Here is a 12,438-nt window from a genome sequence, read left to right on the forward strand (position 1 = left end):
ACACACACACACACACACACAAAGTGAGCACCCTGCACAAACATGAGCTGCTGAACTCAAACCGTCATGTACAGATGTCAGAACCGGAAGCCCCAGTCAGGGTTGGATTCCCCCAGATGCTGTTCCCTGGCGGGCACAGGGTGAGGACCGCCTGTAGAGTTTTGGCAGTTGTTTTGAAGGAATTCTCCTGGAAGCATGAAGATACCTCCTGTCTCTTAAGACCCTAGCAGCGGCAGGTGGCTTCTCAGCCAGGTGTCTGTGTCAGGGAGCACATGGAGAGGGGAGGACTCCTAGACGCAGGTGCAGAGCACAGCTGTTCTGGAATGGGCAGGTGACTGGGAGGAACTGAAAACCCCAGATAAAGAATTCGCCCCTCCCTGACTCAGAGTCAGGTTCTCACTAGTGCCTATGTGGAATCTGCTCCAAGGAGGAGTGAATCAGCTGATTTTTCTGCCTCAGGATGTGAGACTTGAACTCTGTGTTAAGAGGCTGCCTCAGTGCAGGGAGTAGGCGAGGAGCCCATGGTCTTCTGGGGTCTTGTGAGAGATCTAATGTGTGGTGAGGAGTGAGCATTCCAGCAGGCTCTTTCTCTCTGGGAGCATGGTAGGAAATGAGGAAGGGCTTGCTAGAGCAGGAGATGCCAGAGTTAAGTCTTGACGCACTGGGGATAGAGCGCAGACTGTGCACTGCTTGCCTGAGAGCAAGAAGCCGGTCTCCAGCTCCGTATATACAGTGTGCAGTGCTGCAAGCAGGAGGGCCAGGAGTTCAACGTCACCCTCAGCTACGTGGTAGGTAGGTGTCAGATCAGCCTGAAATACTTGAAACCTTCTCTTTTAAAAATAATAAAGAAGGAAGGAAGGGGGTAAGGGGAGAGGGAGAGAGAGAGGGAGAGAGAGAGAGGGAGGGAGAGAGAGAGAGAGAGAGAGAGAGAGAGAGAGAGAGAGAGAGAGGAAACTCAGCAGAGACCGGAGACAATTCATTGAGCATGGTGGAGCTGGTGCATCAGCTGAAGCTTAAGTGTTGAGACGATGGCGGGCACCTGTCTCCGAGCAGAATGGGAAGCAAGCATTTCTCTCTCCTGGTGTCTGGCACCTGCTTCTAGGTTTAGGCTCCTCAGACCCTGGCAGGCCCCAGGCCCCATACACAGGTGGATTCTCTGTCTTCCTTCATGCTGGTGTCCATGCACTGAGTGAGTCTCCTGCACGCGTCGTAGCCGAGTCTCTGAAGGCAGGCAGGGAGGCGTGCATGCATGTGCTTAGATCACTGTGCGGAAGGCGTATGCAGCCGTTGGACCTTGTTTTCCCAGGCGGTACAGTGAGTGTGCACATTGCAACACGACTTTACTACATGTTGGGGTCCTTAAGACATTCAGGGGGAAGCGCCTTGTCAGTGAGAAACTTGGGAGGAAGGTGACAAGAACTTCTCGGAGTTTTCTTTTAGCTGCCCATGTGGAAAAGCGCATTTCATGTATGTCACATTTCATGTATGTCACATTTCATTTATGTCACTGCAGGTATAGTTTAAATTGAACTCTTGCCTGTGTGAGTAGGCACCTACTTGCATTTCTCTCCATTTTCTCTCTTGAGAGGCGGACTATCTAAGCTTTCACTGGAAAGAAAGAGTAGTTAAATCATGGTGAGTACATGGACCGTGTTTGAGTAAGCCTGTCACATGTCTGGCCCAGGTGGAATGACATCGGGACTGTTACCCACAGCAAAGCAGCCATCCTGCTGGAGCTGATTGACAAGGAGGAGACCGCACTCTTCCACACAGTGAGTCCAGGGGCTTGCACAGCTTGGGGGGGGAGCATATTTTAAGCTAACAACACCCTTCCCTGATTCTCCATGTCCTAATATGTACCTGACCAGCCTTTTGATGGGACACATTGTCATCTGTGAAGTCTACACCCAAGGACTGCATAATCAAGTCTCTCTCACAGGCATGCATACACACACACACACACACACACACACACACACACACGTGCACACATACACTAACACACACATGTACACACACTCACACAAATGCACACACATGGTCACACACATGCACAGGCACACTGATACACACACTCACACATGCATACACATACACTAACACACTAGCACACACACTCTCACACACATGCACACACATGGTCATACACACATGCACAGGCACACAGATACACACATGCACACAAACACTAACACATACACTCTCACACACATGCACACACATGGTCACACACAGGCACAGGCACACTGATATACACACTCACACATGCACACACACATACACTAACACACTAGCACACTCACACACATGCACAGACATGGTCACACACACATGCACAGGCACACAGACACACACTCACATACACTAACACACATGCACACACATGCACAGGCACACAGACACACACTCACATACACTAACACACATGTACAGGCACACAGATACACACGCTCTCACACACACACCTCCCCTCCCTCATCACGTCAGAGTTGGACTGCATTCGTAGGTATCCTGGGCCCGTGCCACCCTTGGTAGCATGTTAGACACACCCACACTCCAAGGGACTCAATGCTGTTAAATACATTCTTTCTAATACTTGCCTGGTCCCACATGACTTCTTGAATGTTCCCGCTGGCTTTGAAATAAGATTCAAGTTTGTCCAGCATGTCAGGACACTCTGGTCACAATTGTCTTCTTCAAGTGACTCCTAATTATGTCAGATTGCATTTTCTGTTGTTGGCCGACCTGGATCTTTTAGTCCCTCAGCCCATGCTCTCTGGAGTCACTTGACCCTCTCTCTGAGGACCTCCTCAGGAACCAAAGCTATTCCCCTCACCACACTGTCTCTGGTTGAATGGTATTAGTCTTATTGGAAGGCTCTGCCTTGATTCAGTTGTTTTTAAAGTTCTACTTTAGAATTAGTGAGAACCTGTCAGTTCATTGATGCAGAACCAGGATCTTTAGTGCAAAGAATTCATTAATGGATGGACCTTTCTACCATCGTTGTTGGACCACGGTAGCACAGGCCCACTAAACTCAATGGTTGAACCACTTCCTGGCCCGAATATTATTTTTTTTTTCTCCACACGAAAGGGGACGGGATAGATGGATGCCTGTAGGGAACAATATTTGTGAACTGAATAATCTCGTCAAACAGATGTTTATTTCCCCATTTCTTCTTTTTCAAGGATGATATTGAAAATGCCAAGTATATTTCTCGGTTATTTACCACACGGCACAAATTTTACAAACAGAACAAGATCTGCACTGAGTAAGTGAATGTCTCGTTCACCGCCTCTCAGAATGGCTCGGTCCTATTAAATTGAGTGCTTCTGCGAGGTTGCGGTCCCCGGTTCCCATTCATTCTTTCCCCTTGATCCTTCTAGAGGCCGTAGGGAGAGACTAAAGGCAGTCAGGAGGGAGAGAAGTTTTAAGTGCGGTCTACTGCAATCCATGTGCCTAGAGAGACAATCATTCCCAAATTGACTATAAATGTTTAACTTCCCGGATGGGTGGGCCACATCAGTGCCTTCCCGGCACTCGGCTCTGGGTTCGGAAGAGCCTAACTGCTCCCAATTTGCCCAGGTGCCCCTCCGTGTTAGATGCGGGCTATATTCAGAAGTGGGGAGCGGCGTGATGAGCTAACTTAAAAGAGAAGATGCAGTCGCCAGCTCGGCCTGTTTCTGCTCACAGTTGGCTAACCCTGCGTGCGCTCCTGGGTCGTGCCATCTGACTGCAAACGAGGGGCCAGGGTAATTAGAGGGGGATTCGGAAGGCACTCTGAGATGGCGCGCATCTGTGTGTCTTGTTAATTTAGTTCAGACATAAAGATGATAAGTCTGAGTCTGATTGAGGGCACTTCCTCGTGGCCTGACCTCGACGATGGCGTGCCGGGGCCCAACTCTGCTGTTGCCTTTGCTTCGCTTGCTTTTAGAAGGCGGCCCTCAGCAGAGCGCGTTTGCCGCTTGGGCCCCCAAGGTGTTTAATTTTGGTTCAAAGAGCATCGGGGATGTAAATGCCAGAGAGAAGCTGTCTTCCACTCCCACAGTGGGCATAGCCAAGCGGGGTAGACTACTGCCGTACAGCACGTACCGCTGGAGCAGGCAGCTGCTCAGAGCTGAATCCCCAGGTCAAGGCAGACTTTTTCTTCTCCCACACCCCATGGCATCTTTCAGATCAGGCACTGCAGTTGGCCACTGCGAGGATCTAAGAGTACAGCTCGTACATCTCATAGTCTAGGCCTACCAGCAAAGATAGAAAAGCTGCCTTACAGACCAAGCAAGGGCATAACCTTGTCTCCCACAGACAGGCTGTCAGAACCACCCCATGCAAAGGGTCCTAGTCTGCTTTTGCCTTCGAATTTGGCTGGTGGCCTTGACACCCTCAAGAATTCTGTAGCTGCCTCCTGTGTGGTGGATGTGAGCCCCTTTCTTAGTTCCGGTCTCGTGGTTCAACCGTTTCTCAGCAAATGGACCATTGCTGTGTTTGTGCTTAGCGTGTCTTCCGTGGTCTGTGTTGAGTGGCATTCGTGAACAGTACGTGTGACTGTGACGCTGAAAATCAAGAACCCTGTTCTTCTGCAAGGGAAGAAGCACTTACACCTCCTCTCCTCCACACACACTTTGAGCTCTGTGATCTCAGGTCAAGAGTGTCCCTCCAGAGTTTTCCAAAACTTGAACTGTCCTAACAGCCTCCTCCTCCACCCAGGGCTGTCCACTCACGAGCCACTCAGGTTTGTCCTGCAGCGTCTGCTCCTGCAGAACTGGTTCTTGCCAGATGGATGCCCCACTCTGACCTGGGGAGGAAGAGTTGGAGGACCATGCTTAACTTGGGGATGCTAACACTGAACCTGCCCAGCTGTTAAAGGCTCAACAGCATTGCATTTATCTCCGTGGTTTCACCGGAGCAAAGATATTTATCAGCAGACTGGTAGAAGGGTGAAATCTCCAAATAAGGAGAGTCTTTCTTTGAGGAATTTTAGCCCAGTGAAAAGTCTGTATTTTGTTTTTCATTTTGCTTTCAACACCCGGTGGCCCTGGGACTTCCTGATACCTGCTCTCTAGAATGGATACCCTCTGTTCTTCTTGTTGCTGTTCAATCGATGCTGGGGTACGCTCTCTCTAACAGACTTGCTGGGTTGGGGACATACCTCAGTTATGGAATGTTTGCCCAGCATTCACTGGCTTTGACGCCCCAGCATCAGAACTGAATTTAAAGCAAGCAGGTAAGACCTCTGGCTTGGCAAACATTTGCAGCGTATACTTTATGGGCTCAAAAATGAAAATATATTTTCTCTATTTTGGAATTTTATTTAAACTGGAAGCATTTTAAAAGTATTTTTACTATGCACACAGATACACACTGGGCACTGTTTTAAAAGTCCATGTGCTGTGAGGTTTTTCCAGTCTTTATTTCTCCCATGCTGTTTCTATAGAAATAAGCCTTATTCACCCAGCAATAGCGAGGGAAGGATTACAGAAATATGTGTTCCAAACATCTTGAAGATAAAAGAAGAATGGCAAAAGAGTTTGCAGTGTTGGTGTTCAGGTGTGAACTGTGTGTGCTGTGTGTGCTGTGCATGTAGGTGTGAATTTTGTGTGCTGTGTGTGCAGGTGTGAACTGTGCATGCTGCGTGTGCAGGTGTGAACTGTGTGTGCTGTGCACGTAAGTGTGAATTGTGTGTGTGCTGTGTGTGCTTAGTGTGCAGGTGTGAACTGTATGCTGGGAGGCATACCTTACTGGTCTGACCCGTCCCCTCCTTACCTTTCCTTGTCTTTCTGAACATTTGTTTTTTTGATCAGCAATAGTGATGGTTCTCATGTTTAATCTTTCATATAGGCAGTCAAATTCTCCACCACCGATCAGACGCCAGCCCACCTGGAGCCGCTCCTCACTGGTAAGTACACTCCTCAGTCAGTGGTCTGGCTGTTGGCATAAAGGTTTCTAAGGGTGCCATGACCAGGGGAGATTTGCTGGAAGTAAGGAGGTCATCATTCACTTGCAGGAGATGTGGTAATGTCTGCTGTGTTCCGCTTTCCCATGGATACCTCTCCTCTCTACATGCGGTTTGAGGTGCTCCCCCGGCTTCCTCCAGGCTAGACTAGTCATCCCTTCATACTGTTTGCCCATCTTTCTGCTGACATGAGCCAATTGTGAGTGCCGTAGATAGAGCGGAGCAAACCAGCCAGAAAAATGCTTTTTACATGAACCGCAGCCAAACACGGGCTCAGTACATCGAATGGATTGGTTGGCTGGGGCATTTCCTAATCTCCAATCTTTGTCTATCAGCCCCTGCCTTCGGCTGATCTTCTTACTTGTTAAAAGCTGTTCTCTTTCCTGGTGACGTGCCTGGGAAGCACAGCTGTAGTTCGGCTGTAGGCTCTCCGTGCTCTCTGTGTTTAAGGATTACACAAGGGTGACAGGATAGATCTGTGCTTTCTTTTCCGTTTCTCTTGTCAAAGCTCTTTGAGGTGTGACTTTTTACAGAGAGTCAGAACAAACGTGTGGCCTTCCTACTCTGCCTCATGCACAGGTCCTTGGGATCGATAGGCAGGAACATCATAGGGGAGTTTTGCACAAGTATCCGATGTGCACCTTGCCTGCCTTCAGTTTCCCTCTTAGAAAGTTTGGAGGACATTTTTCTTTCGCTTTGTTTTGTTTCCTGAGAAAGAGCGTAACACAGACTCTTAGAATTCTAGAGCTGAGCCCCGTGGGAATTCCTAAGCCTGTGTGGCTGTTGCTGATGTTGGTGTGACTATCTCCCGTGGTCTTCCGCTTCGGCGATCTGGAAGGACTGCGTCTTTCTCTGGAGCACAAGGCATTTGCTCACACACTGGTCTCCTCTCTCCGTTGTTAACGCTGTCTTCCTTTTGTCTGCATCTGCTGTTCTTGTCAGTGAGACCCAGTGTCATTTATACCTGTGAACTATGATGACAGACCCCATGTTCTCAGACAATCTTGGGATCCACAGAACCTCCCTTTTTGACTTGGATGAGGTGGTCTACAGGGGTCTGGATTCTGAGTTCTCTCTTCACCCAGCTCTGTAGGTCTGAACTATCCTTACATTCGAGACGACAGACTACAGAGTTTTCATGGTGCTTGCTGATATGCATCTTGACTTCCTTGCAAATCTGTCTTTCTCTTTTATGATGCCTGTTCTCATAGCTGTTGTTGTTATTGTTGTTGTTGTTGCTGTTGTTGTTGACACAAACTCCTGGATATACCTGACATACAGTCTCTTTTGAAGACTTGCTTCCATTACGTTGGCTTGAGCATGTCTGTAGGACATTTTCTACACTGCTAATTGATGAGGGAAGGCCCAGCCCACTGTGGGCGGTGCCATCCCTGTGCAGGTGAGTCTGGGCAAGCCAAGGCAAGCCGGGAAGCACTGTTCAAGCACTGTTCCTCCATGGTTTCTGTCTCAAGCTACTGCCTTGAGTTCCCACCTTCATCTCCTCAGGGGACTGTGACCTGTAAGCAGATAAACACTTTCCTCCCCCAAGTTGCTTTTGGTCATGTTTTTTTTTTTGTTTTTTTTTTTTGTTTGTTTGTTTTTTTGGTTTTTTTTTTTTTTTTACCACAGCAATGGAAACTGAGCTAGAACATCTGCGCTGTGGCATTTATTTCTGTATTAGCTGATCTGGGAGAAAAATATTAAAGTAAATAAATAAATAAAATAAAATAAAATAAGAATAGATTGGTCATTGACATAGTTTTTGGTAGAAGAGCATTTCTCAAACATATAAAGGGTGGGTGACCTTAGGTGGATGTAGCCCGACACCCTCCCCTGTCACCAAAAAAAAAGAAAAAAAGAAAAAGAAATTAAATTAGCTATTACTGGTTCTCACTGTAAACTTAGTGCACTTCATGAAGCCACTTATTGATTTAACAGGAGCAGGAGGTGGCCATAGCGAAGCTCCTTTGTGCTTCTGCTTCTGTTTCTCACGTGGCTTTGTCCTGGTTCTTTCTCAGTAAATAAAGCAGACAGTCTGTGCCCACTGTGTGAAATTTTAGTTGTTTATGTGTTATCAACAAAAGGGAGAACACTTTGCAATGGCAGCTCCAAGACCATCCCCCAGGACTTGCAGGCTGCTCAGAAATTCCAGCTCCCCTCGCACCTGGGGCTCTCTCACTCCATCCCTGTGTTTCTTTCCTCTCTGGTTCCTGTTGACTTTTGGATCCCTTGTTTTCTTGTTCTTCCTTGTTACTTACTTGGTGTGTTGAAACTTGATATATGGACCAGGCGTTGAAGGCCCACAGACCTGCCTTCCTCTGCTTCCCGAGTGCTAGGATTAAAGGTGTGTGCCAACAAGCCCAGCTTCTGCATCAGTTATCTTGAGATCAGAGGTATAAGGCTAGCCTAGCTAGAGGCACACTGTCCTCTCTGGTGCTTTATATGTTTGAATCTCCCCTCCCCCCACCACACAAGAAGTGTGCCTTCTGCAGCAAGAAGTCGGTCAGACTGGTCTAAACAGCTACGTTTAAGACTCTGTGGGAAAGATCTACATTGGCTCAGAGGGTGTTCTTATTGCCTGGCCCATGCCACATTTTCTTCTGCAGTGCCATTGACACTGTGGGTATCACACATTGGACTCATGTGTAAAATCACCACTGGGCCAAGCTGGGTGCAGCCCTGACCCTACAGGAGCCTCCCTGGTGCTCTAACCTGGGACCATGGGTTCTGCTGCTGTGTAAGGAATGTGTGGACTTGGGAGGCAGCCAGTTTTGGACAGAACAAAGCAAATTATCTTCCGTCTCTTTGATTACGTCGGTTCTGAAGGCCAACGCTTGAGAGCGTCAGATGGCTGCTCGTGACTTTGGATGATGGCTGCTTTTTCTCTCTGGCCTTGAACCACTTTTAGCTGCCCTGACCTTCACTACCAGATGGGAGCGTAGGTCTGTGGAAGTGGGTGGGTCAGAAGGATGACCTACAGTGATATGGCGTGCTTCCCTGGGTGTCTGGGTGGCTTTCTAGCATCTCTCAACAGTCTTCCAGGCTTCCCCAGCTCTGTTTTCTCTGTTTCAGCCAAGGCAGCAGCCGTATATCCTGCCTCCCATGCATGTCCAGTGCAGTGAGCACTACTCGGAGACCCATACTTCCCAAGGTAACTGTAGCTCCTCCTCCTGCCTCTTAAAGACAAAAGGCTGGGTCCTAGGGCCCAGCACAGAAGCTTGCTTGAAGGTGTCAATGATGGTTTGATGGCAACACTGTCATTGTCTGATCTCTGTGGCTACATTGTCCTTGTCTGATCATGGTGGATACATTGTCATCTGGCCACAGGTGGCAACATTGTTGCTGTCTAATCACAGTGGCAACATTGTCATTGTCTGATGACTAAGTGGTGACCTTCAGCACATTAGCTGCCTGAGAAGAAGCCCTCCCCGCACCAGCAAAGTGAAGGCTGTATTATTGTTTCCTTCTCTTCTACCCATTCTTAGTGGGCCAGGGCTGGAGATGGACAGTTCAGCTCTTCCACAGACACACACTTTACGCTCAGTGCCAACGCCAGCAACTTGGAGCAGCCACATGGTGATAGAGTGACTGGGAGAAACTTACCCTCATCATTCAGTGCTTTTCTTAGTCTCCTTTCAGGCCTTTTCGCCATGTATGGGACAAGAATGAGCATGGATCCAGTGGTCACGAGGTGTCAGGTGTTAGGCTGGGGACTTGCTGTGTGTTGTCTCATTTGATGCCCACAGTAAGCCTGAGCTAGTACTGTTTCCACACGAAAGTAGGAAGACAGATATTAGCATTCAGATATCAAAACACACATCTTCTCTCTTCTCCCTCCCTCTCTCTCTCTCTCTCTCTCTCTCTCTCTCTCTGTGTGTGTGTGTGTGTCTGTGCATGAGCACAGTAGGTACACACAAACATCTCTGTGTGTGTATGCATGTATGCATGTGCCTGTGTGTACGTGCATCAGCAAGTGTGGATACATGCACATCTTATGTGTGTAGGCCAGAGGTGCATGCTGGGTGTTTTTCCTCCAGCTACTTTCACCTTTTAAGACACACGTTTTGACACTAAACATGTCACTCGCCGGTTAAGTAGATTGGCAGTGAGTGGATCCTCCTGTCTCCTGTTTCCCAGCCACGCAGTGGTGGGATTACAGACACTAGAGACCACACCTAGCATTTTTATAACGTGTGCTGAAGATCCAGGGCCAGGCTGTCACTTCTAACTGCCTGTCACCCCAGCTATGGTCACTTTATCTCCTTTATCAGCAAACCATAAATTTTTATGAGTCACAGTGTCTGTCACCCTCTCCTAGCTATTCTGAAGCTGCTGCATTTGGAGGCCGGAGCACGAAACCTAAAACGAGACTGTTGAGTGTGATCGCACTTTTTATAAAGAGCCTAGCAGAGCTACCAAAGGTCTGTGGAAGAGACCAAACCCCATTGGAGGTGGATAAATCCTCACACCTTGCTCTTCTTGTTCCTCCTGCCTTGATTAATTTTGTCTACCCTTCCTTTTCAGATAGTTGGTTTGTTTTTTATGATTTGTTTACTTAATTGTATATGAGTAAATATTATAAATGTATATGAGCGCTTACATGTGTGTAATTGTATGTAAATTGTTTGGTATACCATTTGAATTACATACCATTTGAATTCAGTGCCCATGGAAGCCAGAGAGCATGACGGATCCTCTAAACTTGGGTTATAACAGTTGTGAGCGTCCATACGGGTTCTGGGAACCAAGTCTGTGACCCCACTGCAGCCAGTGCCCTTAACCCCAGAGCCATCGCTCCAGTCCCAGCTGGATGCTGCTGACCTCGGTTCTCTTCTTCATCTTTCCTTTGTCTCCCCTGCTCAGAAAAGTGTACCAGCAGGAAGATGGCTTCCTGGTGCGCTCGTGTGTGTGAGAGAGGAACTTTGGATATCCAGAGTGGGCCTGAACTCAGAAACTGACTTTTAGTAGCTCTTGAGGTGGAGTTGTGACTCAGTAGTTGTCTTAGCTGGGGTTTCTATGATAAAACACCACAACCAAAGCCTCCCAAATTGGGGAGGAAAGGTTTTATTTCGGCTTATGGTGCTCAGGTCAGGCTCCGTCACTGAGGGAAGTTAGAACAGGAACTCGGGGCAGGAAGTGACGCAGAAGCCACGGGCAGGCACTGTTTACTGGCGTGTTTCTCGTGGCTTACTCAGCTTGCCTTTTTAGACCACCAAAGACCACCTGCCCAGGGTGGCATGCCCACAGGAAGCTGGGCCCTCCCACATGAATTGAGGCAATGCCCCACAGACTTGCCAGTCACATGGAGGTGCTTTCTAGATTGCCACGCCTTCTTTCCCATATATAAAGTTGACAGAAAAGCTGGACGGGGGAGCAGTGAATTCACTGGCTTCACAAGAGTGAGAGCCTCAGGACGCACAGATGCCAGGTGAAGGTGCTATTCCAACTGCGTCCAGCCATGACGGTGGGCGCGGGATCCCGGAGCAAGAGGGCTAGTGAGGTTAGCCAATTGAGAGCCCCACCTGAGTGAATGACATACAGGAGTGGCCAAGGATGCTTCTCAGCACAAACGTTGCTTCTCCATGTGAATGCATGTGCATGCCCCCACAAACATGTACACCCCTATATACATGCATGCCCCCACATATATGCATCTACATATATACATGCCTCCACATACATGTATGCCCCCACATACATGCATGTCTCCACATACACACATACTTCTACATACATGTGTGCTTCCACATACATGAAAGCCCCTATAAACATGTATACCCCCACAAACATGCATGCTCCCACATCATACACACATGCCTCCACAAACGTGTGCCTCCACATGCATGCATGCCTCCGTATACATGCATGCCCCCACATACACACATGCCTCCACAAACATGCATGACTTCAAAATCATGCATGCCCCCACATACATGTGTGCCTCCACATGCATGCACACCATAAATACACATGAAAATAGCTTTTATAGGTCTTTACCCTCTTTCAGCTTTTGTTTCCTTTACGGGAAGTAATCTTGATGGTGGAGCTAGAGGGCAGTTTCAGGCGCACCTTGAAAAGCTCCTGATTCTGACTCTGCCACCCATGACTCTGCTCAGAAACCATGGAGGTGCTGGCCACACTGTCAGTCTCCCTGCTTTCCTAATGCTCAGCAATCCGTTAGGTTAAGAGCCCTTTTCAGATGTAGTCAGACACAGCGGTTCTGAGGGTGGGGCAGTTTCAAGTCTATCGCTCTATTAAAACTTTGACTTCCTGGCCCAGATATCCGGTTTTGCCCCTAAGCTGTGCACAAGAGACCAGTTCTACCCAACAAGTGGCTCATTGTTTGGATCTAATTATAGCAAAGTCGAGGCTGCCTAGGCGTCGCCCACTCTGCACACTTTCTTCACATGCCTCTGACATGTCCTATGCATGTTGTCCCAGAGAGCAGTCCTTTGTGACATGTGTGAACAGGGTTACGACTCTGC

At 48.3% G+C, this 12,438-nt stretch overlaps 1 protein-coding gene across 6 annotated transcripts in view; it reads left to right on the top strand.

The window, feature by feature from the left end:
- Nucleotides 1-12,438, top strand: part of Ptpn14 (protein tyrosine phosphatase, non-receptor type 14) — a 152,236-nt gene that overhangs the window by 113,757 nt on the left and 26,041 nt on the right. For all 6 annotated transcript variants that reach the window (XM_017598837.3, XM_039090828.2, NM_001401364.1 and 3 more), the window contains 4 exons: nt 1,685-1,772; nt 3,189-3,271; nt 5,839-5,896; nt 9,026-9,104. In XM_017598837.3, the coding sequence (XP_017454326.1) occupies nt 1,685-1,772; nt 3,189-3,271; nt 5,839-5,896; nt 9,026-9,104 (308 nt within the window). The remainder of the gene's footprint in view (nt 1-1,684; nt 1,773-3,188; nt 3,272-5,838; nt 5,897-9,025; nt 9,105-12,438) is intronic.

Source organism: Rattus norvegicus, chromosome 13 (genome assembly GCF_036323735.1).
Source record: "Rattus norvegicus strain BN/NHsdMcwi chromosome 13, GRCr8, whole genome shotgun sequence".
NCBI lineage: Eukaryota > Metazoa > Chordata > Mammalia > Rodentia > Muridae > Rattus > Rattus norvegicus.